Source organism: Scleropages formosus, chromosome 8 (genome assembly GCF_900964775.1).
Source record: "Scleropages formosus chromosome 8, fSclFor1.1, whole genome shotgun sequence".
Lineage (NCBI taxonomy): Eukaryota > Metazoa > Chordata > Actinopteri > Osteoglossiformes > Osteoglossidae > Scleropages > Scleropages formosus.
Genome location: NC_041813.1, coordinates 7544266 through 7571833, shown reverse-complemented (window position 1 = coordinate 7571833; position 27568 = coordinate 7544266). Strand labels below are relative to the sequence as shown.

The window sequence follows — 27568 nt, the reverse complement described above, 5'->3', positions numbered from 1 at the left end:
TTACATTTATTCATTTAGCCGACGCTTTACTCCATAGCAACTTACAACGTTAGGGTACCGACAGTTATTTACCCATTTACACAAATGGGTAAAGGCAGAAGTGATCCTCTGTGCGGCACGTGCCCGCCGCTGCACACGACCTCCACTCATCTTGTTCAGGATAACGTGTCTCCAGCTTAAACGCGCACATTGGCTGAAGCTGCTTGTCCCGAGCAGGGTCGCGGGAAACCAGAGCCTAACGTGTCAATGCGGGGTGCGGGGCTGGAGGAGGAGGGGACGCACCCAGGATGGGACGCCAGTCCATCGCAAGGCACCCCAAGTGGGACTCGAACCCCAGACCTGCCGGAGAGCAGACCCCGGCCAAGCCCGCTGCACCGCCACCCAGCTGAAACAGTGTGCTCCAAAGCTGGAGTTTGTCTCCTGTGCACCATAGCGCCGTAAGTAGGTCCCAGGCAAACAGGTGTGCTCGGGAGTGTAGCTGCTCCTCCCGTGAGATCTGTCTCTCAGGCAAACGGACATTGAACTCTATGTGCTCAGTGGACAGCTCGCCACCTGGCTGTTTCAGCAGTGAGTCCCAGTTCCGCTGGGCATCCTGGCACTGTCTTCATAAGCGGGGGTCCTGTGGCGTAGGGGTGGGGGGGGGGGTGTTCGGGGAAGGTGCTGAAATGTGACGCTATTTCAGTTGGCCTCGGGACAACCTGAGCCTTTGAAGCCCAGAGTCCCATGAGATTACTCTGGTACCGTGCTGTCATACGCTGGCAGTTATATGTCGAAACATAAGCACTCGCGCATCGCATTCAAGACGTGCTTCCTCGTAAACGGGGCCTTCGATGGAGACTCGCGTAGCGGTGCCGGCTGAAATAACAGCCGTGACAGGATTGAGTTTGGGTGGGGTGATGAGGAGAGGTGGGGCAAAACGAGAATGACAGCTGCTTGGGGTGGGGGGGTCTCACACAGCAATGGAAATGCTTGCCATTGCTGTCATTTCTTGAGAAGGCATTGTCTAAAGGAGAAGGGCTTGTTGTCTCCCTGCTCCCATGCACCCGAATACTTCTGTTCGCGCTGAAAGAGCACGGGGGAGGCAGGGTTTCTCTCTCAGGTCCCTGTCAAGAGCAACGGTCCTGTCATCAACAGGGGGCAAAAATAGCCCGGTCCTTTCCAGGTCCATGATTTTCTAAAACCAGCTGCCTGCACAGCTGCAGGCCAGCATTCGAGACAAGAAAGGGCAGACTGGGAGCAGATCGTTGATTGCCGTGGGCATGATAACAAGCCATTTCAACTTAGCAAGGGCTAATGAGAGAGGGTTGCTAATCAAATCAATTGCCAAGGGCACCAAATGCGCTGCACTTTTTTCCACCCATGTGTTGCAGTTAAATACAGCAGGTAATTGTAGCAAGTGCAATGCACTGATTACGGTGATTCACAACTGAAGAAGGTGTCGTCGAGGGTGTTTGCACCCCACGGGGGGGTCTCATGCTGTGCAGAGCGGCCTTTAGGCAGAGTTAAGCGTGTCACTTAATGGCAGGCGGACCTTGTTACGGGCGGCACAGCGAGTAGCGCTGCTGTCTCACAGCGCCTGGGTGGTGCGAAAGGATGTGGGTTCGATCCCTATTCAGTCTGTGGAGTTTGCATGTTATCCCTGTGTCTGCATGGGTTTCCTCTGGGTGCTCTGGTTTCCTTCCACAGTCCAAAGACATGCTGTTCAGGTTCCCCCATAGTGTGTGAATGACAGAGTGTGTGTTCCACTGATGCATGGATGTATAGCCCTTGTAAGTAGTGTATCTAGCAGTGTAAGTCACCACGGTGAGTAAGGTGTGTGGGCTCATAACACTACATAGGGTTCATTGGAAGTTGCTTTGGATGAAAGTGTCTGCTAAATAAATAAATGTAATGGCAGAGCCTGTAAGAATGGTACTGTGAGGAAAATGCAGTGTGTACTGCAGAGCCTGTCCAGAGTAACACTTGAGTGCTGAGCACCCAGTGTGTCCTTCCAGTGCAGATCACGGCACTAGGTTTTCAGCTGCTGCGGAGGTGTTAATTCCTCTCTGACGTTTGCAGTGAAAGGTGATGCTCTTACAAGCTTGAGACATTATAAGGGTTAGGGTCACGGTCAGTGTAACAAGTCAGTCTTAAGTGTGGCATTAAGAGTCTGATTATCCATCAGTCCGTCCACTTAAATTTTCCTGAGTGTTACTTTCTGCAGTGTGGGGGGTGCGGTGGTGTAGCAGGTTTGGCCGGGTCCTTCTCTCTGGCGGGTCTGGGGTTCGAGTCCTGATTGAGGTGCCCTGTGATGGACTGGTGTCCCGTCCTGGGTGTGTCCCCTCCCCCTCCCGCCTTATGCCCTGTGTTGCTGGGTTAGGCTCAGACTAGAGCGGCCCTGCTTGGGATGAGCGGTTTCAGTCTCTCTGTGTGTGTGTGCGCGCGCGAACTTTCTGCAGTACATCTGAACCACTAGGCAACTTAATGTCCCGTCAGCTAAGTTTCTGAATTCTGACAATTGCTGAATTATTTTTAAAGCATCGCAACTGTTTTCCGATATTTCAAAACAACGGGTGCCTCCTCCCATTTGTGGCGCACGGTTTTCAAAAGGGATTAATCCTCTTGAGACGATGAAGTATTTAGCAGACTGTAATGAACTGCAACTATGAGCATCAGTTCGATCACCTCCTGACTATTTTCTGTCCTCCACTGGCTGTTCTCTATGACATCAGTAAAACATTAATAACTAGGCTATGACAACTTGCTCAACGCCGGTTACCCTCTTCTGAACTTGGATGCTGAATATACCGTATGGATTTGTGTAGAAACCATTAAAATTGTTAGTACAATACAATTGCATGCACATGCATTTATTTACAAGACACTTTTCTCCAGTAACCACACACACACACACACACACACACAGAGTCTGAAACCGTTTGTCCCAAGCAGGGTTGCGGCGAACCGGAGCCTAACCCGGCAACACAGTGCGCAAGGCTGGAGGGGGAGGGGACACACCCAGGACGGGACGCCAGTCCATTGCAGGGCACCCCAAGCGGGACTCAAACCCCAGACCCACCAGGGAGTGGAACCTGGTCAAACCCGCTGCGCCACCACACCCCCTCCCCAGCAACCATCAAATGTATAATGTCTATCATGTGACATATACAATTACATATGAAAACATTTTCTTTTTAATTTCTTACTCAGTCATCTAAACTTTTCCCTCTTTTATGAAGTCTGGCGTTTTAGTGAAAAAATTCGGATAAAGCACCGCGCCAACCGTGTACAGTTCCCCGACTAGGAAGATTTTACATCTTGAATTATCCTCTTTTTCTCTTCCTATCATTCTGAAACTCCTTGCATCCGCTGAAACTGTGAAGAGGCGTCAAAGCTGGTGTTCTGGCGCGGAAACCAAACTTTTAAACGGGCCAGCAGCGGCGCCCGAACGAGCGGTGCCCGAGCTGCTTGTTTTCCCCCCTGACATTTAAAAACACAAAGGATAATAGCAGAGCAATTAAAGCGGAGAAGGGTTACAGAAGTGTGCAGTCCATCCATTTTAATTAGTACTTTCAATGCAAAACTGGACTTAATGGGAGCGGATGAGGGGGAGTAAAGAGCTATTTGAGCTTAGATAACACTTTTCTTTGTTTTCGTATTCGCAATTTTATTATTAGAGCACAACGGATTGTTTGACCACTCGACAATAACAGAGGAAAGAACAATTGTCTTTAGCGAACAGCAGTATTTTCAAAATTGCACATAATTCACACGTCCCTCACATAATGGGGTTAATTCCTTCTGTGAAATGACCACATTAGGCAAAACTTCTGTTTTGAGGTGGTCCAATTACCGTTGTTTATTATGGGAAAAAATTGGTTCCTAGACAAAAATATGTCACCTAAAATTAAACGAAACAATGAAGGTATTTTTATGCTTGATAATGGTAACACGGTATATTTTATAATGATTGTGACAGAAATTGTTACTTCTAGCTTGTCTGTTCATTTTCATTCATTCATTCCCAATAAAAAGTTGAATAATGCAGGGTTGCAGAGCATACCGCGTAATTATGTAAACTGAATCGCTTGCATTGGGCTTCAGATATGGATGCAAGGTGCCGAGTCAAACCTGACCCACGGCGACCACTCGCGTGGTTTTCAAGGCAAGTCAAGGGAGGAACGGCGGTGGGTTGCCAGGTCCTTCCTCGCACTTCGCATATAGCACCTGCTAATATATTGTAACGACCCGCATTACTGGGCGTTTGAGCAGGAAAATGGTTTTATTGTCATTTATTGTATTGTATTTTATTGTTTTATTTATAGTTGCAAGGGGGATGCGGTGGCGCAGCGGGCTTGGCTGGGTCTTGCTCTCTGGTGGGTCTGGGGTTCGAGTCCCCTTTGGGGTGCCTTGTGATGGACTGGCGTCCCATCCAGGGTGTGTCCCCTCCCCCTCCGACCTTGCGTTCTGTGTTGCCGGGTTAGGCTCCGGCTCCCCGCGACCCCGCTCGGGACAAGCGGCTTCAGCAAGTGTGCGTGTGATTCGTAGTTGGATTGTGGGTAAAATGGAATTGTGTTCAACCGCTGTGGGAACTCACGGGGAATATAAAGGGGTGAGTGTGGTGGCCAGGGGGAAGGGAACCCTTAGGGCTGCTAAGTAGGCTGGGAAGGCAGGTTCTTGAGGGGAGAAAAAGGGCTTCTTGGGCCGAGAGCAATATTTCCTTGTGTTTGTGCCTCTCTCTCACTGTGTGTCAGCATCCCAATAAACGTTCATAATGAGCGGTGTCTCCGCACGTCCTCCTTTGCCCCATTCGAGCTCAGCGCGCTACAATATAGCGTTCATTCTGCGCTAGTTGACATCTTTGTGTCACGTCTGTCTACTTTGATTTTAACATGTTCTCGGCATGTTGTTAGGCAAAGCAGTTCAATAGCTAAATACTCCCAACATGGTGGCCCCGCCTGTTCCTCGGGGTCCTGGACTGAGTTCAGTAATGACTAACCGCTATCCTCCCCTGCTGGCCGTCCCTGGAATTACACAAGCGGTCACTTCCACTCAGTAAGATGGACCTGAAAATAACCATTTCATGTTCAAATAGCTGAACTGAAGTCAGTGGTTCTCCTATGAAGTATGTATGCTTGTATATTAAGAATTTTAGGGGAAAACTATCACAAACCTTGAACTGTCCCCTAGCTTGCTGCTTTTGTCCATATTCCCTGTGAGTTCCCATAGCGGTTGAACACAGCTCCATTTTACCCACAATCCAACTATAAATCTCACAGACACACACACACGCCAACTGCCCCAAACTGCTGTCGTATCTGATACCGATTTTTCTCTTTCAGGCAATACAACGTTTATTTAATAATGGCAGAAAGCACTTAAATGTCTTGCTGAGACTGGCATGTAATACCTTTCGGACAAAGTGTGATATTTGACCTTGTATAAATAGAGTGCAGAGTTTTTTTTTTTTTTTCTTTTTCCCCCCATTGCAGAATTTCTAGCATTATTTTACATTTACATTTATTCATTTAGCAGATGCTTTTCTCCAAAGCGACAAACATCTCAGAAAACACAGTGTGTGCATCACATTAGCAGAATTGTTTTATTTTTGTTTGTCGATCCAGACAACCCAAATTTGGTACAACCTTTTGAAAAAGAAGGAATATTAGGCTATTGAATTTTTATCCAGAATGCATGGTTTTTCACTGTTTTATGAATGTACACTGCCACCTTATATTGAATTATGTCTTTAAACATCAAAAAATCTCCTTCTGGAGCTTATGGAGACGAAGCCATAAAACTTTTGTAGTGGTGCATACAGTAGTCATTGCCAGTAATATTTTCTTGCCTTTAGGATTAAGCTTAAGATATGGTGCAGTGGGCTGGGCCGGGTCCTGCTCTCTGGCAGGTCTGGGGTTTGAGTCCCGCTTGGGGTGCCTTGTGATGGACTGGTGTCCCGTCCTGGGTGTGTCCCCTCACCCTCCAGCCTTACGCCCTGTGTTGCCAGGTTAGGCTCTGGCTCACCATGACCCCGCTTGGGATAAATGGTTTCAGTCAATGTGTGTATGTTTTTAGATGTACTTGTTGACAGTAATTTAAATCTACAGGAAATCATTTTCATTTTTATATGTATTTTTCAGGACAATATTTCTATTGTATAACTTTAGAATGGGGAATTAATTTTCCCCATTAATTTTGGAGAATATGCATGTCGTAAACAATATAACGTTCTGTTGCAGTCAACATTTGTCCTGCTCTTACTGTGGCGGCACGGCGGCACAACGAGTAGCACTGCTGTCGCACAACACCTGGGTGATGCGAGAGAATGTGGGTTTGATCCCTGCTCAGTCTGCATGGGTTTCCTCTGGGTGCTCTGGTTTCCTTCCACACTCCAAAGACGTGCTGTTCAGGTTCACCCCTAGTGTGTGTGTGTTCCACTGATGCATGGATGTGTAGCCCTTTGTAAGTAGTGTATCTAGCAGTGTAAGTCACTGCAGTGAATAAGGTGTGTGAACTGGTAACACTATATAGTATCCATCATAAGTCACTTTGGAGAAAAGTGTCTGCTAAATGATTCACACAATTTTTGTGACACGTTTTCACACACTTTGTACAGGAAGATAGTAAAAAATAGAGGCGAGCATGTCAATGTGGCACGAAGCGATTGGAAGTGCGTGTGGAAAGCCTTGACATATGCGGTCCACAACACATTCCAAAAATATTCATTTCACGAGCAGAAGAGGAACGGTAGCAGATTTTCCCACTGTGCCACGAATGGGTTTTTCATGCAGTCTGGAACACTCTCCGACGAGGAAAAATAAACATGGCTGGAGGCAACATGCTGGAGTTACAGAAGACATGGCAGTGGGTGGCATGAGGCTGCTGGAGAATAACTCACCTGCGAGGAGACACTGGGTCTGGTGAAGTCCTGCAAGAGTAAGTGCTATCATAGCAGAGTTGTGTCTTTGTGGTGTGTGTATTTAAAAAAAAGCTTTACCTCTCATAAAGCGGGTTGTTGCACCCTTAGAGTTAATTCTTTTTATACATTTATCTCACACTTTAAAGTGACTTACAGTGTTCAGGTTACAATTATTTACCAATTTATACAGCCGGGTGGGTAATTTTACTGGGGCAATTTAGGGTAAGTACCGTGCTCAAGGGTACTACAGCTGGAGGTGGGGATCAAACTTGCAACCATTGGGGTCCAAACAACAGCTCTAACTGTTATGCTACCAGCTCTCCCAGCTTTATAGAAGATATACTGGAGTATTACTCTGCTTTTGTCCACATTTCCAGTTTGCTTTCTTGTTTCAACTGAAAGTAGAAACAATACATTTACATATGAGAATGACTGATTGTCAGTTGGACCAGGTCCTCCTCTCCGGTGGGTCTGGGGTTCGAGTCCCGCTTGGGGTGCCTTGCGGCGGACTGGCGTCCCATCCTGGGTGTGTCCCCTCCCCCTCCGGCCTTACGCCCTAAGTTGCCGGGTGGGCTCTGATTCCCCCGCGACCCCGTAGGGGACAAGCGGTTCGGAAAATGAGCGCTCAGTTGTTGTCAGTTGCCGTTCAGTTTTTATTTGGATCTACATACCAATTATTAACATTTCATTTAACATTTAAATTCTGGCTAATTTTCTCATAAAAAATTTAGAAATGGCCTGTAGTCATAGTCTACCACTTGCTGATTACTGCAGACTAAAGTCACTTTTCGAGTCCTTTTCATCCAGCAAGCATCAACTTGCACGTCGTATGAAAAGTGAGCACGGCTCTTCGGCTTGCATTAATCTAAAGGCCGAACAAGAAGGAAAACGTGTAAACTGCCACACTCTTCCGTAAGCGGGTGTCAGATGGTATAAAGCTGCTTTGAGATTTTAATTTCCCCCCCCAACCTATAATGTGTAAAATTGGTTCCCCTGCCTCTCTGCCATCCTGCGGAGAGGGCCGTGCTCTCGCACCCTGAGCCGTCCTGTGTGATACGTGGTCCCTGCCGTCTGTTCTCGGGTCAGCTGCCTGCTTATTTGATGGACAACCGGAGCATTATTATTCAACATGCTGTCGTGGCCCAGCAGGATAACACCATTGTATTTTTTTTCTCAAACATGCTGCAACCCACACAGAATACTGAGAAGTACTGTCCTTCAGCATTTATTTATTGTGCGCATTTGGAAGCGAGTCATTCTAACTGTATTTTACATTTTTGCCCCCCGTGTTCTCTGATAAATTAGCGTGACGGACGCGAAGTGTGTCCCAGCTTTCATGAGCATGTACGATGCACGGTGGGCTCGCTGTAGGAATAATTTGTCACAGTTGGACGTGTCGACTGGCCCTTTGGCTTTGTATGATGCGTGCAAAGTAACGAACAACGCTTGCTGGTGAACGTGGAACGCCTAAAAAGCCGAACACGAGATCCCCCCGATTCAAGAGAGCATCTTTTTAGAACTCTCCGATTTTGGATGATCCAACTACGGTTTTAGTCCAAAATCAAGCATTTTTAAAAGTTAATTTGTTTTTTTTTTTTTTTAGGTTTGAGGTCAATATCATAGCTGGATTTCATGCACTCAGCCCCCACCGTGTTCCTCCGGTTTTGTGGTGTCATGCAAAATACATCTGGGACATTCAAGAGTGACATGACACACACACACACACACACACACACACGCAGTCCGAAGCCGCTTGTCCCAAGCAGGGTCGCGGCGAGCCGGAGCCTAACCTGGCAACACAGGGCGTAAGGCTGGAGAGGGAGGGGACACACCCAGGACGGGACGCCAGTCCGTCACAAGGCAGCCCAAGCGGGACTCGAACCCCAGACCCACATGATATACGTATAACATAAATATAATAATATAACACGAGGTGTTGATTCTTCTGCCTTCCACACCTTTGTGGAGTAATGTTACTGTCCACTGACTGCTGTTGTGTCCTTAGGCAGTCCGCACATGTCACGTGACACATGTGCTCCTGCTGTGTCTATAGATGTTTGGGGGGAACATCTGGCGGTGATTTCTAGTAGCTGTGCTATTGTACCTGCACATCAGTCACATTATTTGCTTGCCATTATGCTGAATGATAAACTAATATGATGGTAAAGAATACAACTGGATGAAAACACCATAAAGACTCCATTGCATTAAAGATTAAGCATAAATATAATTATAATAATTGTGGGCGGCACAGTGAGTAGTCCTGCTGTCTCACAGCGCCTCGGTGGTGCGAGAGAACGTGGGTTCGATCCCCGCTCAGCCTCTGTGGAGTTTGCATGTTCTCCCTGTGTCTGCATGGGTTTCCTCTGGGTGCTCTGGTTTCCTTCCACACTCCTAAGACATGCTGTTCAGGTTCACCCCTAGTGTGTGTGTGTTCCACTGATGCATGGATGAGTGACCCAGTGTAAGTAGTGTATCTAGCAGTGTAAGTCACTGCGGTGAATAAGGTGTGTGGGCTCATAACACTACATAGAGTTCATTGGAAGTCGCTTTGGAGAAAAGTGTCTGCTAAATAAATAAATGTAAATAATGAAAGTGAATTTTACTTGGAACATTAAACTTAAAGTAGGCATTTAATGTAAAAATCCAGTATGGGCGTGATGTAGCCAGAGTTGTTCTGATGGGAAATCCCCTTTGCAGGTCTGGGAAGCGCTGCTGATGTTTGTGGAGGGGAGCTAAAGAAAAGTGAAATGTCATTAACTGCTTCAACTGCTTTAACTGCTTCAACTGCTTCAGCCGCCGCCGTCACCACTTGCCGCGTCTGCAGCCGAAGGCCGCGTCACGTCAGGGCGCCGCGTGCGTGGGGATTCCTGAGGATTACCCGGCATGCCCAGCGGGAAAAGATGGCGCTGGAGGAGTAGGAGCGGAGGGGAACTTTACCTCGCAGCAGAATCAGCCCAGCGCTAGATAATCGTGTGATGCGGGGCTGGGCAACCCGACAACAAGCGGCAGGTGACCTGGACGCTCACTCGAAGCGAGGACAGCGAAGGAGTAAGTTGATAGCGGCGAATGGACTGGCCGGCTGCGCGGTGTCTGCCGAGGCGAAGGAAAAGCGGATAAAGTTTCCTAAGCGGACCGAGAGCCGACGACGGCGAATTTGAAGAGCCGCTGGAGGGAGGTGAGTCTCTGTCAGGACGTCGCTTCGGGCGGAGAGGAAGGTTGGGTGTGGGGAAAGGGGGAACAGCTGAGGTGACATGTTCCGGCACTTTTTTTATGGAGAACGGACGCCGGGCTAGCCTACGGAATCGTAGCGGAACCGGGTCGGTCGGAGTCGAACCCTGTTCGACGCACCTGTGTCTGAACAACTAGTGAAGGCGGCGGCGGCGGCACTGCGGAGGAGTCCGACTCAGCGCGTCGCTCTCCCACCCAGGCTCTCAGCTCCGAGTCCAGGAGCTCTTACTTACATGATGAACTTCATACCTGGGTGGGTCGTGCGTGGATGTAACCGTTAACTTACGATGGTTATAAACGAGAATCCGTCACCCCGTGCGTGTCGGCTAATCCGTCTGATATCCGTACATGAGCGCGATAAGACTGAGTCGGAGTGAAACTGGACGGACTGTCCTGGAGCGCAGGCGCCTGCTGTCGCCGTCTTCCCGCCGCCGTCCTAGTAGCGTTCACCGCCTCTTCTTACCACCACGCCACGGGCTCCGCGGGGACGCGCTGTCCAGATTGAAGGACTCGACTGGTTACCTAACGTCCCCCGATGCTGTGCGCCTGCTGCTGGAGCCGGAGTTCAGGTCCGTGAGTGAGTCGCGTCGATATTAGCCGCGCGGTGTGATGGAGGAACTTTAACTAAGTGGCTTTTTTTGTGGGAGAAGACTCACTGCGGGTGGTGATTTGCGCCTCGAGCTCCTCCTGTGTGTCGCCGCTCCTCCCGGTTCGATGCCCGCACTTCTCAACATGGAAGCGGCGTCGCCGCCTCGGAACGCGGAGGGTTTTGTTTGTGTGATCGAGGAGGATCGCGAGCGCCGCTTCGTACAGCGGGCTGCGGATTGGTGGCGTGACCGAATCGGGCCGAATCGAACCGGCGTCTCGCGCGGCAGTCGCGATCGGGCTCGTGGGCTGTGCCTGAAGGCGCGTGGAGCCGCTCGAGTGAGTGACTGCGGACTGTCTGTGTCGCGGGTGGGTTCGGGGCTGTGGGCCGACACCTCCCATCCGCTTCGGCACCGCGGCTTCGCAACTCGGAGGGACGGCGGAATTACTAGGGGAGCAGAGTTCAGACGCTCCCTGCTCGTTGTGTTCATCTCGATGGTGAAATAGCACAGACAGGTGTGGTGTGGGATCCTACCCTTGTACCTTCGCTGTTACTGTCGTGTTGGAGTGTGGATGTAATGAGGATGCAGTGCTGACACAGCCTGGATGAAGTGTGCATGTAGTGTGGGTGGCCTCCGCTAATCCTGCATTTGCTGGATGTGAGATATACATAGTTGTGATGATCAGGATGTTCAGACTGGACCGGTGTGACACCCCTGTTCTCAGGGCACCACGTTTACATTTATTTACGTATCAGACGCTTTTCTCCAAAGCAACTTCCAATTAACTATGTAGTGTTATCAGCCCACACCTTATTCACCAAGGTGACTTACACTGCTAGATACACTACTTACAATGGGTCACTCATCCATACATCAGTGGAACACACACACTGTCACTCACACTATGGGGGAACCTGAACAGCATGTCTTTGGAGTGTGGGAGGAAACCAGAGCACCCGGAGGAAACCCGCGCAGACACAGGAGAACATGCAAACTCCACACAGGCTGAGCGGGGATCGAACCCACATCCTCTCGTACCACCCAGGTGCTGTGAGACAACAGCGCTGCTTGCCGCGCCATCCTGCCGTCCGCTAATGACTGACAGAGACAAAATTTCTTGACCCAATGATACATACGATAAATGACAAATTTCAGACTGCCGCTTCATTACTTATTTCCTGAGTGTGTTTAACATTGGTTCGACAAAGGAAGTGCCTTCGTGAATAACAGCCGAGCAGTACCGAGCGCTTGCCGATGCGTTCGGTTAATGTTTAGGTTCGCCTTCCAAAAGTGTTTGTCGTGAACTTGCATATTTGTGCATTTTAATGCGTAACTCGCACTTTAGGCAGAACTGTGTGTTCCAAGCTCTCATCTTTGGACTGACCCTAATGACTTCCTGTGGAATGCTGTATCTTTAAAAGGGTGAAAGCGAAAATATTTATAATGATGATAATAGTTTCACTCTTTTTTAAAGCGGCTAAAGGAATCAAGAGCTGCGCAGAGCAGAACCGCTCCGTCTGTTTCGACCGACTGTGCCGATTGTGGTTCTTGTACTGTAGTAGCCAGTGGTCGTCTCATTCCAACGTGAACGGGTTTACTACCGGTCGACAGTTAAAAGCTGGTTGCGTTTAGCACGGAGCAACATCGGCAAGCGTACTTATCCGCCTCGCCGTGTCAGAATGCATTGAGCTAGAGCTGCGCAGCCAACAGAGGTGTGGGATGACAGCCGTGCCGAAAGGGTCCTTCTGGTAATGTCTGTTCCAATGAAGGGGCTCTTCACTCAGTGGGAGAGCGGCCCAGGAAACTGCCTTTAAAGACCTGTCAGAGGCCCTTAACTCCCCTTTGATCTGTGTCCTGGAAGGGACCGGGACAGGAGGACGAGCAGGCCGGGGCCCAGAGCGCACGCTGACCTGCCAAGCTGACGCCCGGGAAGGCTTTTCAACAGCCTGCCGTGTGATCGCTGTGCGAGGAGATGCCGTGTAATCCAGCTGCGTGGAGACGTGCTCCGCCTGCGTTCCAGCTTGCGTTAACGGGGACTAGCGGAGGCTGATCAATTAGCAACCCGGCGATGTTTGCGGAGGCAAATTGTTGCAATAACACCGTCGAGCATCGCTGTTGGCACATGGCTTAGTGGGAACGGGGAGGGAAATTGCGAGTGCTTTAGAGCAAGTGGGTAACAGCTGCAGTGCTTGCCCCTGCTGCTCGGCGTGCACTCTGACAGTAGCAAATGCCACGCGAGAGCCTTTTTTTGATGGGACTGTTGAGGTAATTACCCCTTAGTTCACAGGCCCTTCCTGTTCTGGGGGTTACGGTCTTGTCAAATCTATATTTGGGGATCATCCTCCTTTAAGCGTTTAAAGGCGGGGCGCTGCTACTCGTTTCACTGCAATAATAGCAGCAGTTTGCTTCATTAAGAAAGGCCTTAAAAATTGAAAATCAGTCTCAACGAGAAACTGTTTGCATTTTTCGGGCAGGAAGAAACCGCTTTCGAGGGGATCGATTTCATCTGAAGTGTGTTTCCCCCTGTAGAATCAAAAACAGATATGAGGATGTGGGGAGGGGGGGGGGTGGCGGCTCAGCAGACGTGAGGAATTCCAGGCCGTATCTGTATGGCAAAACAACAAAGGAAGTTGTTTAGCGTCCTGAAAGCCTCTGAGAGGGTCTGAAACTACTGGGTCCCCTGGAGAGTTTGTCTGAAGACACGGTTGTTTTGTACCGGGGATAATGAGGCTTTTGAAAGGACGGCTCCGAGGCGGAGCGGACTGCCCTGCGTCCTCACACAGGAATGCACTTTGCAGCCGTGCAATTCTTGTGCAAATTCGCTCTGTTGGAGAGATGGGCCCCTGGTCTTGCCATCAGGTTTTTGTTCTCCCGTGTTGCCTCCATCTATTAATTAGGGACCCTTTACAGATTTCTGTAACTCCAAAGTGGCTTTTCTCATTAGCAAAAACATTTCCCCAACACATCCGTTTTTCTTTCCCCCACCCCGCCCTCCGAAAATGGTCCCCCGGGATTGTTTTTAAAGTTAATGAAGTCACCAGGTAAACTGTTACCCTCGCTTCCAAATTAAGAGCTGTTGAAATCTGTCAGTGCAGACTGTCACAGCTCCTTATTAAAGGTGCTTTGCTTAGGTTTTTATATTACCTTGTTCTGACAGCGACCCAACTTTTACCCACTAGAATGGTAACTAATTATTCGCTGAACTAGCCAGGGAAACGTTAAAAATTACTAAGTCTTGACGCTACATTTGTCTCTCGTGAACATACAAGTTTTCATGTATAATTTAAGACAGCTGGAAAAAAGAATTGTTACCTTGGGTAGATAAATTATCAGCAGATTTAACAATATAGTAGTTATGTGAATGAGCCTTTTTGAGCATCGCTGGCCTAAAGCCGGCCCTCCAACCTTTGTGCTGACATATGGCTGCTGCTCAAGGTCCCTCCCCTCTCCATCTCTTTCCTTGTCTAACAATTCTGGTCTGTTTTATCACAGAACTATCAAGAGTGCTTCACTTTGATTTATGAAACATTCATAGGATATAAGTGGGAGAGATCTGATGAAATTTTATAGGGGGGGACCGGTTGGAATTTGCTCTGTGGAATAGCTCGTAGTTTTACTTTAACGTGCGCTGTGATCTGACCTGTCGCGGACGGAATGATGAAATAACTGGCAGTTTTTTTAAAAAGCGTTTTTGACTATTCCTTACTGCTGTGGGTACTGAGAAGCACACCTGGATCGTGCATTCGTACGCTTAGCAGAATTAATCTGCTCTTCAGCATGGGCACACCTGCTAGGCTGACAGATTGCTGATGGACAGCTGGCCCGCCTTGGCTTCATTTCTGTTGTAAAGCTTTCTGTAGGGCTCTGAATGCTGCTCATGGGAAACAGCAGCTGTGGGAACACAGTTTGCCACTTCACTTTGGCTTTGGGCCTTAAATTCCATGTTTAGGGAAATGCTTCTAGGAAATCTAATTGGTGCCCAAATTGGATTGCGTGAAGTTCAGGATGCCGCTTCTCAGCGGTGGAGATCCGGGAGGACCGGAGTAGTAGTGTCTCTTGGCATCTCGTGACGTCAGGCAGCCATGTCTGGCCAGCGGATTCTTGACTCTCTTCCCAGCCTTTCTGACGTGTGTTCCATTTTTGTCCTGCTCCAGCACACAGAGCAAATTCCCGCAGACGGGGGACACATTTACTGCCGTTCAACCGTCTAGGTACAGATAATCATATGTAAAGTAGATGGGAGTGGTGTATGCTATGTATTACTCATGATGCTGATAAACTGGCACCCCCTCCACTGATAAATGATGGTATTACATTTACCTCCAATTTCTTACGCGGTGGGTTATAGGAATTTCCTGAAAGATGCAGAGATTGCTGCCACAGGTAACATCTGTTTAAAAACCACTTAAAGGTACTATTGAATGACAGCTGAAGTTGATGAAAAAGCTAATGATCAGTCCCTCCCAATCTCAATGCGTTAGAAGCAGAGCACGCTCAGGCCTCTCAGCATTGACCACGGTGACGTCACGTTACCACCTGCTGTGACAATGAATCACCGCAATAAACACTAAATCAGCATTGTTCTCACTTCCTGCAGCGCTGGCCATGTGGAGACTAAGGTTTCTCTCTGCTGATAGGAGCTGACATCTGTTGCCAGATTTCCCTTGGATACACGCATGCAACTGTGGGGGTTTTACAGTCTTGCTGGCCCTCCTGTACTTCACCCTTTCACACCTCTTTCCTTCACACCTGTGCACAGGAGAAGTGCCTACTTAGAATAACCTGAGCCCACACTGTGGAGCTACCAGTGGTCAAGTTGCGTTCAGTCATTGAAATGACACTCAGGGCTGCGTTATTGCTTTTTATTGCAGGCTCCTCTTTAAAAGAGAACGTCGTCGTGTTCCTGCTTGACGTTGTCTCCAGCTGTAGGAGTTCACCTGCCTCGGACGTGCGGCGCCGAGTGCGCGCGGGGCACGTTTATGTTTTTGTAAATGGCGCAAACAGCTACAGACCGTAAGTGCGGCATTCTCCTGATGAAGGATGTGAGGAATTCAGGAATTCGAAAGCTAATTTTTCTGTAAGAAATTGATCAACTCTCGGTGTGAATTGTTGTTTTGTGTCTTGTAATACCTACAGAAAGCTGTTGTCGTTAATTCTCGGTGCCGCTTATTGGCTCTGGTGTCCATGGTAACGGTACCTGCTGTACGCGTTGGGCATGCTGCACTGAGGGGCAGTGGAAGTAACCCTAGGGTAAAAACTGAGTGCAATAAAAGGAGATCCTGGGGATTTCTAGACTTGTGTATGACGTGACAGTGTTAGTAGTAGGCTTCAGGTGTGGGTACTGAGTGGACCCTGGCATATTACCAGCGCCATCCTCCACAAATCATTGGTGATCTTTGAAGGTGGCTAGTGTCAACCTGAAATCCAGCAAACTCGCTAAGCAGTACATCTCCAGGGAGTGCGGAGCTGCTAGCGGACTTTGAATCCCAGCACGCCTAGGCTACGTGGCACCTCTCAACACCGACCTCTTAGAGCCATTATCCGCTGCTTAATCAGCTCCATGCCTTCTGCGCGAGGGACATGATGGTCTGTCCACACTGCGCTTCTGATTCATTGGCGTTCCTTTGGAGTTAAACCCCGTTTCGTGTACAGTCGGAACGGGAAGTGCCTCTCTGGTCTTCAGATGCGCTTAGAAGTTTTAAATGCAGCCTTTGTCTACCTGGCTCTTCAGTTATCAGTAAAGACCCGGTGTCGGATTTGTCAGATGTGTGAAATTTCTCTCCTACTCCCCAGTCATTGGAACAAGGCTCCAGTGGGAAGCTAGTTTTTCCAGCCTACGCAGCCAGTCAGAAATGCGTGTGTGGACAAGAGGATGCGAGGCCGTCCTTGTTCTTCGCTTCCTGTCTAGCAGCACGGTCCGCAACTGAGAGCGAGCGCAAGGTAAAAAAAAAATGGCTCATTAACACGTCACCTGCTCCTGGTTCAGTTTCTCACCAACATGGCCCAGCAAATTCATTCTGCTTTTCTCTCATGGTCATGCTTTGAATCTTAAGCTTCGAAGGCAATTTTTAAAATCTAAATTTACATTCTGCTTCAGGGGATATCTGAGATTTTTAACCTGCTCTGTTCGGTTACATTTTGGCTTAAAATACCTGCAAGGTGCTCCATGGTTAATAAAGTGCTGAGGTGTGCTCTTCTACCCCTGAGGACTGTGGGCACCTCCAAGGAGTGTTGAGGTATGTGGCAGGAGTAATCTGAGCGAACCGAACCCGACTTCTTCCTCCGAAGCCTTAGAATGGGGGAAGGGAGGCTTTGCTCTCAGAGTCATACTTGACCGAACACGTTGGGAGCAGAAATCTTGGTAATCCCTCTCACTCCCACAACAATGCTACAGCCAGAGCAAATCTGGCATACATGGCAAGGGATTTGGACAAATCCCAGCCTGTTGGAGTGAAGTTGTATTTTTTTTTTTTTTTTATTGAAATAATTGACTGAATGCTTATCAAAATGCTTTGTTCCTCTGTGCCCAATCCATGCTTTATAATGTGTGCCAGAAGTTCTGTCACTGGTCCACATCCATCAGTCAGCTTTTCCCAGTTTGTTTTGTATTCTTCTTCTGAAGGTGTGTGTGTGTGTGTTTATGCAGCGTGGCGAGACCAAATGGCCTGTTCCAGCCACAACCGGCTCCTGTTTCTTCCTGCAATTGCTAACAATGGTGCCTCAGCTCTGCATTGTTCCTCCCGAGTGAAGCATGACTTTGTAAAACAAGATTTTATTTCTGTACCCTTATTTATCTTTTTTCAAAAGTGTTAACCTTCTTGTGTGTGTCCGTAACAATCGGTGCAGCGATTTTGGGTTAAACAGGGTTATTGGCGGGGTGTGTCGTGGGAAGCCTGCATGGGAATCGCCACTAATCTTCAGGTTACAGATGCTGCTGTTCAGCCGTTTAAGTGGATTAATTCACCTGTCCAAGTTTTTTGAAAGTGTTGTAATTTTCAGAAACACATTTTGGTGGTATTGTAGCACATTTTGTCAAACGTTTCTGTAGTTTTGAGTCTTCCTCTGCGAGTACGTGGAGATTTCCTCATTATAATATGCGAGGGCTCGACTGCTCTCCGTGTCATGGCAGGAGGGTTGTGCATTTGCCATGCATGCAAATGTCAGAAACAATATCGGCAGCAGAAATATGTAGCTGGCAGTGTATAATATTGCGAGAGCACTCTGTTCTGCCAATGCTTGGCTGCTCCCTGGACCCTTGGGAATACACTGAACCTAAAATGTTTGTTGCTAATCTGACCGAGGACACTTGTTAATAAAGGAATTGTGAAAATGTAATGAATTTGAAAGGGGGGGTTGAGCTTGTAATGGGAACATTCATTAATACTGTCCCTCAGAATCTGCTCTGGCTCTTCTAATATTGTTGATTTCATAGCCTCTGGACTGAATTAGTAGAATGACTGTGGTGCTCTTGTCTGGGAAACAAAGTGGCAGGTACCAAAAATGAGCTGGGACGACAGCGACAGTATTACACTAGACTTTTTTTTAATTATTATTATTATTATTTCCTTCAACTGCTCATGTCATTGTGGCATCAGTCATTCTTCAGGGTAATTACAGGAAGGTGTATTAATTATAGTTCTTAACTGACGTTTATATACTTTCTGACGTTTGTTATTTCTGTAATAGCAGCGGTCTGCCTCCTGTGACGAGCTGCACATATGGCTGCTTCGGATACCTCCGTCGTCAGCACTGTTCCCACTTTTAATAAAGGGGCTGTATTGTGAAGGTATTTAAAGGATCTGGAACTGCTGCAGGAACTCCTGTGGACACCTGCATGTTGTCACACGTGTCGGGGATCTGAGAAGATGCAACGTACGGTGAATGCAGGCTGGAGGCATGAGCGTCGCTGTGTGGATGACTAGGGTATGGGAGTGTACCCTGACATGTGGCACGCAACTGGACACGGCATCCTGCCGCTGATTGAGTCTCTCTGTACAGCTGTGAAATCGGTTTTGCTGTTCTTTTTATTTCCCCCCATGTCCAGCTTCTTTATGTCTTCATACTGCTTGTAGTTTTCCTTTAGTACTTGTGGTTTTTTCTAAGATTAAAAGAGCTCTGGTATGCTGTGGATAAAAGCGTACTCATGTTTATGATTTCAGTGACATTCTGTTCAAACTCCTTACTATATATAATTTGTACTTCTACAGCTCTTAGAGGCCTACTTTTAAACAGCAGGGACTGTAGATGTTTGTAGTCTATAATGTGACCCTGTAATGTAAAACCATGCTATAAGATTCCTCAAAACTGATATCCTCTAGACTGATATCCTCTCCCTCCTCCTCTACCTCTTGCCTTTTCTCCTTCAGTGCACTCTTTGGTGGCCCAGGCAGACTCGTTGTTCTGGGCGTGCAACCGTCCTGGCGGAAAGTGGAGACTCATGGTGACCTCCTACCTCATTCCTACACATGTTGACCCTTGTCTGAAGTAGATCTGGCAGGTAGAGGAGTGATAGAATAAGGTCTTTTCAACCACAGTAGTCTTCATAGTCTTTGTCCTCTTTTCACTGGATGAGGCCATGCACAGTGTGAAAGGCTTGTGTCATTTTCTTGTCTGGAAAAGGAGGGAGGAGTCATTTTTAATAAGAGCTCCTCTTTGTTAAGCTGTCAAAGCCAGGGTGCTAAATGAGCCCACACCCTCATCCTGAGGGAGATGGCAGAGATGTGGTAAACCTCTCGTCGCCCATATAGCCTTGTTCCATAGTCTGCCACATGCAGTAACTCCAGCCCCGCTACCTTTTTGCTGCAGCTTTAGGAATGGAGGACATTCCTTTGTTAGGGCTGTAAAGCGGATGGGATTTCAGCGGGACGTATTTCGTCTGCAATGACAAGAAGAGCTGTACACCATTGGTGGAGACCGGCACTGTGGGTAATCAGAGCCATGTAAAGGGTACGCTTGGCTGCAATCCACAAGACAATGGCTGCCAGGGATGTTGGTCCAGACCCAGATGTGGCAGCCCGGGAGAGCCGAGATCTGGCAGACTTTGCTTCCTGGTGGAGGAGTTAGGAAATCTTCGTTCTCTAAACCCAGTATAGTGGACCACCTAAGGTGCGGATCCCACTCCCATCTCTTATCTTAAGCCATTTTTTTCAGTGTGGTAGGATAGAGATACAAACACCGAGTATCCTCTGTGGACATAAGCCACTATAACACTTCATTTGGCTGGAAAAGGGTTATGACTGTATGAACCTCATACAGTACTTGACTGAATCATTGTACCTCTTGCTAATTAATTTCCTTGAGAGGAGAGCTGATTAGAGGGGGCTTGAGGCATGTTGGCGGCACAGTGGAACAATCAGGTGAAACGCAACGGTTCATCCTGACACATTTATATATATATTTTTTCATACATTGCCATCTGTAACATTATAATTGATTTGGTTTTGCACTTGAGAAAAATGTCTTCTAATCTTCTGAGGGTGCTAATATTTATCTTGCCTTTGATTCAGGGGTTATAGTTATTAGGAGGTTATACAGATTAGCTGATAATGATGCTTGTAATTTCCCCTGAGGTCAGTTCAAGATTGTTCTGGAAAAAAGGGCCAACTTCTGTAATGAAAACGCAAAACAAATATTTCCAATCTCAGGCTTACTTGGTAAGATTAGTTATTTGCTCCAGGGCACTTCTGGATGTTTCCTTCTCGACTGCAGTCTTATAAATCTGTGTGATTTTAAGAAATATGAGCAAAATGCAGGGAAATCTTGTAACTGCATTAAAAAGACATAATTGTATCAAAATTCTAAGGCAAATCAATCAGGCCAAAGAAACTAAACATGGTCATCTTCCTTTCCTTAATTGCTTCGTGGTAAATTACCGTTTGGTTCAATTTGCTCACAGTTTTGTTCAGTTTGCCTGCATTGTTCCTAGATATTGTGATTTTACGTGTTACCTTACAGAGGTAAAATAAGTCTAGGCTGGATGTGGCAAACATGCAGGCTTTTACCTGATGGAAGGCCGCACACAGGGGCCCCAGTACATTGGTTGCAAAGAGCCGTGTTCTACCCATTCACCCTGTAGCTCCGGTCATTTTCCCCACATTAGCCTGCCGAGGACCACCTGTAGATGTCTAGAATTGTACTTTTTTCCCCCCCCCTTCATCTTTCCAAAACATGAGTGGTGTATACCATTATCAAAAATACTTTGATGCACTTGGAAGAACACGATGACCAGCATGGCAAATAATTTGGTCCAAAATGGTTATTTTTATCATGTGGGTCTTAACATCTTTCATGTGAAGTCTTGCTACACCTACACATTCTGCAAGGGAGCTCAACTGTCTGTATGGATGTGCCGGTAACAAGAGTTAAGAGCAGTTACAAAGCAGTTAATGTCAGTGTAGCAACTAGATCTGATCTGAACACCATGAGATGTTAGTTGCAGTGCCCTTCAGGAAAGCTGCATGAGTGTGTTACTTGAAACGCGAGAAGTCACTTGTGATTGAGTCTGCTAATAAGATAGCGGCGTTGTAATCGATCAAGTGAAACCAGACTAACAAACTCTGTATATTATTTCACATTGTGTTCCATCTACAGCTTAAATGACCCCATTGTGAAAGCATCCATGTAACTGATTGGCTAGATGTTCTTGACTCTTCTTGAGACTTGTCTCAACTTGACTGCGAAGGTTTTTCCCAATTATCTATAAATAAATGTATTCTTTCCATACATAACATTACTAGGGTACATGTCCAGTTCATGCAATCCATGCCAATAGTAGGTAGTGAATACAGCTGAAATTGCGATTGGTCCATGAGGAGGAGAAAAGCTGTCCACCTCCTTTCGCTGGTGGATTGTCTTCCTTGTGTGGCCTTCCTACCGAACCAAACAGTTTGCTTTTCTCTACACGCTGAAGAATCACAGTAGCATTAGTGAACTTTAGCAAATGTAATGGAGCAAAATGGAATCATTTTCACTGAGGAACTGTTCTGGAGGCAGTTGGTATATTTCATGTTGAATTATTGAATATATTCAATTGCTGTTCAGCAGGCAGAGTGGTGTTCAGGTGCTGTTCTGTTGAAATCTGAAGGTCCCTGGTTTGAATCCCTGCTTTTGCTGCAGTAGTGTTGAGCAAGATACTTACCCTGCATTGCTCCAGCGTGAAGATGCCTTGCTATAGAAGTAGGAAAATCATTTAAATAAAACAAAAATGCCTTGGACAAAGGCAACATAGTCAATAAAAATAGCAGCTTTAAAGGTCCTACTGCACTTTGGCAAAGGAAACTGCAGAGTGTGTTCCTGCTGGTGAATGTTGTTCTCGTGAAAATTTGTTCTGTACAAATGTCTTGAACAGATACATAGTTTTGCTCACTAAATGTTTTAGAATTCCGGCATTGCTTTGCCAAGTACTACACGAACTGGTCCTTGTAGGCAGGCTGTGTACTGGTGCATTGCCTGAAAGCGGAGATGAGACTTCATTGCATTTGTTTTAATTAGGAGGGTGGCACAGGGATGGAGAGCTGCTCAGCATTGCTTGCAGTTTTCATTATGGCCTGTGTGATGTCCTGCAAGTTCCTTAACCACATTGCCTATCATATGGTGCACTGCTGATTCATGCATGTGACAGTGGCATTGCTGGCTTTGCACTGCAGCTGTTATGCCCAGGCCTGTCCCTGATCGTCACCAAGAGAGGAGCAGCTACATACTCGTTGGTGTCCAGAGATTCCCAGTACACTAACCGAAATGCTTTGTCACAGTAATGTAAGGCCTAATTCTATTAATCTATAGATCTCCTGATTCTTCAGAAGATGCTCTATGCAGATGCAACTGGTTCCGAGGAAAGATCTGGGAGCGGAAGGTCTTTTACGTCAACGGGAGGCAAGAGAGGTGTCACTTGATGCTCTGCCGGTTTATCAGAGTAGTAGTCTTTCTTGCCTGACAGGTGAACTGACACAGGCTGTGTTTTCCATCTACCTGCTCGTATTTCAGGTCCATAATAGCCCTGAGGTCACACGCCGACAGCAGCCTGAGGAAAGCTGCTAGATTGAGTTTCCCAGCAGTGACAGCTTCAGGTCTACACTGTAGGAGCTGGCATATTGCAAGTTTGAGGTAAGAACCACCTCACTTGACTTCATTTCTTTTTGAGCCTCATGCAACCCTGCAGTGTCTCACTGACCTGCGGTACTCATTCGGCATCGTACTCAGCTACATCACGCTGACGTGCACTGCCTAACACCACCCAACGCTGCATAGTACCTCCCCTCATCACCTACTACTGCCTAAAAGCTCAATTTTTTCCCCTGGCCTCATGACATGAGACCTTGCAATACCTCACGCATACTTGTAGTACCCTATATGGCTTTATTTGGCCTTGTGCAGCCGAGCATAATGCTGTCATCTAGTAGTTGAATATACTTTGAGGTAGTTGTGCACTGTAATGAATTTCTTGTCTGTGATTTAATGGTTGATTCTTTGACTTTTACATTGTCTGCTACAATTGCATTTGCCGATAATGAGGGTTTTGCTTTTGCAGCACAACTGAAAGGTATTTTATCATTGCTGTAATGGAAGCATGGCCACAGATGCAAGGCTCCTAAGTCGGGCGCTCCTGTATGACCTGACTGGCTAAGTTGTTATTTTTCCTGCTGTATGGCAAGGAAATAATGGCTCTTCTAGCCGTCAGGTTATATGAGCTCCCTTGTTAAATAATTCACGCTGAACCCAAACAAAGCAAATGTGGCAATGCAGAACTCACTGGTGCCCTTCTGTATACTTGTTCAATAATAGAGATGCCCACTCCCCTCCCCCCCATCGTGTATCTTTGGCAAAGGCCAAGGACTGCAGACACTTTCCTTGGGCCAGTTGAAGAAAGGTGCTCACGCTGAACTGCAGTGCTCGTGATTAACGTGTCAGCAGCTTCATCTGAAAATGCTATTTTGGTGGACTCTCTTAAATTAAATTCTTTCATTTGTGCTTGTGGATAATTTAGCTATAAAAACTTGAGGCTTTTTAATGCTATGGATTATAAGCGTAGTAACTGTCCTGAATGAAAGGACACAGGAGTTTTACCTTTTTCACTGGGATGTATTTACATTTATTCATTTAGCAGATGCTTTTCTCCAAAGCAAAGTACATTTCAGAGAAAATAGTTTGTGCATTACATTAGGAGAAAGAGACAAAGTTGCAGACATGTGATTCTTAAGTAAACCTAGTTTCTTTCCACTTTATGCACTGATGTTCATCGCACAAGTAGGTGCATAAAACGCAGGATAGACAAATCTTGATCACCTTTCTACATTTTTTTTATTTTATTTTATTTAAAAAAGTACACAAATTTACATACAATACAGGAGTAGCAGCTGTGTAAAGGCTTATCTGGGCATGATCATAAACTTACGGTGCATGAATATTTACACCATACGTGAGCTTGAGAGATCCTGGGCGAAGTGAGTCCGGAAAAGGTGAGTTTTCAGACGCTTCTTGACTGTAGACAGAGTTTCAGCAGTCCGGAGTGAAAAGGTGAGGTCATTCCACCACAATGGAGCCAGAACTGAGAACCTCCGTGCTTTACTTTTCGTGCGTGGGACCACCAGCCGAGCAGAAGTAGATGACCAAAGTCTGGGTGGGGTGTAGCGGTTGATCAAGTCTTCTAAACAGCTGGGAGCAGTTCTATTGTAGACAATAACCGGGGTCTTGAATTTGATCCGGGCAGCTATAGGAAGCCAGTGCGGAGAAACGAGTAGAGGAGATACATGGGAACGCTTTGGCGAATCAAACACAGCTCGTGCAGCAACATTCTGTGTCAGCTGCAGAGGTTTGATGGCAGTAGCAGGAAGGCAACACAAGAGAGTTGCAGTAGTCCAGACAGGACGTCACCATGGCCTGGACAAGTAGTTGGGCAGAGTCAATTGTGAGGTAAGGATGAATCCTACGAATATTATGCAGGATGTATCTGCAGGACCGGGTTGTGGCTTCGATGTGCTGAGAGAAAGATAGACGAGTCAGTTGTCACTCCCAGACTCTTAGCCAAGGAGGTAGGCAAAATGAGTGAGTTATCCAGTTTGAATTTGAGTGTTCACATCCTGCATTTAAGGCCACATACAACTGTGGAATAAAGCCTTGTCAGAGCTTGTTTAATTTCAGGTGTTTTGCCGTTTTAAGTCTACCGATTGATGGCGTGTGACGTTATTAGATTGAAATGTATGTCTTCTCACCTGTTTTGCCAGGTACTGAGGAGCAGATTCATTGATCTTTGTTTTTTAGGCCGTAATCTGTCTTAAAATTCATATGGGCAGTTATAGGCGGCTAATGGAGAGAGAAAAGGAAGGGAGATACATGGGGAACTTTGGCATGTAGCTTGGAGCACAAGCTGCGTAGAGCTTGTTGTGCGATTACGGGCAGATCCTGCAGATATTACGTAGGATGTATTTGTAGAGCCAGGTTATAGCATCACTGTGTTGGGAGTGCAGATATGTGAGCTGACTGTTACTCTCAGGCTCTTAAACAATGAAGCAGGTGAAATGAATGAGTTGTCCAGTTTTTCAGAGTTCCTGACAGATAGACAGACCAGCTGAAAGGTGAAGAATCTGTCTCGGATAGGTTGTTTCGGGTGCTGCTCAATTATCCAAGTGGAGATGTCCAGGAGGCAGCCAGCGATATGCGACGATACGCACGTAGCTGCAGGGAAGAAAAGAGCCGTGTATCATCTGCATAGCGGTGACTGGCGAGTCCATGAGAAGGAACGCTGCAGGCAGGTTGAGGAGATTTAAAACCGAGGAAAAGAAGGCCGCTCTAGCTGACTAGAGAGCATCTGACACTGACCAGCTACACAAGTGTGGACCACACCAGGTGACTGTCGCACCTACTGCTAGCGACAGGCGCGAGTTATATTTGCATCATATCCTCCTGTCAGCAGTATTCTCTGGAATGGGAAGTGCTGAAAGGTACCAAACATAAGTCTCTGTACACTACATAAATTTTGTATGTTAGTTGCTCCTAAATTTTTAAAAACGTTTGTTAGAATAAACATAAATGCCATCTTACGGTATGAAACACCCCCAAACGTTGGTGCTTTGGGCGGTGTTTTGGTTTCAGCGAGTGCTTGGCAGTAGCTTTAAAATCATCTGCAACACCAGCAGTCCACAGTTTTGAAATGATACTTTTGGGGCAAGTACTGTAGCTGAAATTTGGTTTTTCTTCTTTTGCCTCCTCCAAATCTTTCTTGGGGGGTAAAAAATGAACAAATCTTCAATCTGTAAGTGCCAGATTGAAAAGGAATCTTAATCCATTTTTATGAGGTTGGGTTGCTGAGATCTGAATAAAAGTTTGTTCTGGAGGCAAATCTTTCAGGAGGTTTCACATTGCTGTGTTACAAGTATGCTGAAAAAGAGTAATCCTGTGACATTCAGTGGATCGACGCTAATCCTTTACTACATATGGGGTACATTTCTGTCGCCCTGGCAGCATCAGGTTTTGCAAGTATTTTTACTGTTAAATCAGACCGACTTGCATCTGTATTCGTAGTTTCATTGCTTCATTTTCAACAAATAATTGCTTCAGCGAAACAGCCACACGAATAGAGAATTTATAAAAATGAACGTTAAATGTGACCAGTCCGTATAACTTAATTGAAATAGAACCATTATCACGAATTCAGTCTGAGCAATTGCTGTTTACCAAAATATTTGAATTGTAAAAACGCTGGCAGTTTGCCATGTGCAGTGGCTAAGCAAATGTTTCTGTTTGTGGTTTCATGAATCAGCTCCACTTGAAGGGCTGTCACTTTCCATTTGTTTTGGCATCTCTATGGATTTGTGATGAATGCAGTGCAGAAATGTGTTCTTCACATTGATGTTTGTTTTTGCCTTTCCGAATACCTGATCAAAACATCTGGATGAAGATATTACTGGATATTCTCAGCTTTCCGGTACAGTCATTTCTCGTCACTTTAAGTTATGATTAGGCCTTTAGGGAGTGGCTGTGGACATGAGGAAGGTTTTATTGTATTGGTCTCTAGGAGTGGCCATAATTGGATCCCGCCATCCTCCGGGCCTGCTTCAGAAGTGCAGTTGTTTCAGTGGTGACAAAATGCACACGCAGTGCAGCGTAACTGTTGTCTTCTGTTTAGTTGGTAAAAGCTACTATGGATGTGCATCCTCCCTCATTTACATTTATTTGGCAGATGCTTTTCTCCAAAGCAACTTCCAGTGAACTCTATGTAGTGTTATCAGCCCACACACCTTATTCACCAAGGTGATATGCACTGCTAGGTACACTACTTACACTGGGTCACTCATCCATACATCAGTGGAGCACACACTGTCACTCACACACTATGGGTGAACCTGAATCGCATGCCTTTGGACTGTGGGAGGAAACCAGAGCACCCGAAGGAAACCCACACACACGGGGAGAACATGCAAACTCCACACAGACTGAGCAGGGATCAAAGTCATGTCCTCTCGCACCACCCCAGGTGCTGTGAGACAGCAGTGCTACTTGCCGTGCCACACATATTGCAGTGGAAACTTTTTTTTTTTTTTTCTCTTATTGCTTAAACTAACTCTAGTCTCAAAAATCAACTTGATTTATTAAAAAATAACCCTGCAGTTTGAAGTAAGCTATTACAAGTTGTTTTCCCCCTTTTTCCCCTAAATGAAAGAAGCGAACTCACTTGGCTGGGTTTCGCTGGATACTCTTGGCAAAGTCCCACATTCACCTCAGTACCTCACTTTCCTGTTTGTCTGGAACGTGCAGATGGGACACTTCCCATCATGCAGACGTTCCCCTTACAGGAAATCGGCCTTTTCTGTAAGGAAAACAGCCAGCCTTTATGTTGGACAATTTGGAAGTTTATTTG

The 27568-nt window shown here is 46.7% G+C and overlaps 1 protein-coding gene across 9 annotated transcripts in view; it reads left to right on the top strand.

The window, feature by feature from the left end:
- Window positions 1–9743: 9743 nt before the first annotated feature.
- Window positions 9744–27568, top strand: part of tjap1 (tight junction associated protein 1 (peripheral)) — a 45622-nt gene continuing 27797 nt past the window's right edge. For 2 of the 9 annotated variants that reach the window (XM_018725040.2, XM_018725039.2), the window contains exon 1: window positions 9744–10076. Coding sequence is in view for 3 of the 9 variants with exons in the window: in XM_018725035.2 (XP_018580551.1) it covers window positions 10478–10698; window positions 22699–22818 (341 nt within the window). In the remaining 6 variants the exon portion in view is untranslated. Of the gene's footprint in view, window positions 10077–10350; window positions 10383–10452; window positions 10699–15700; window positions 15730–16509; window positions 16657–22698; window positions 22819–27568 lie in introns of those variants that run through there. The other 7 variants (XM_018725037.2, XM_018725038.2, XM_018725036.2 and 4 more) reach the window with 7 other exon arrangements.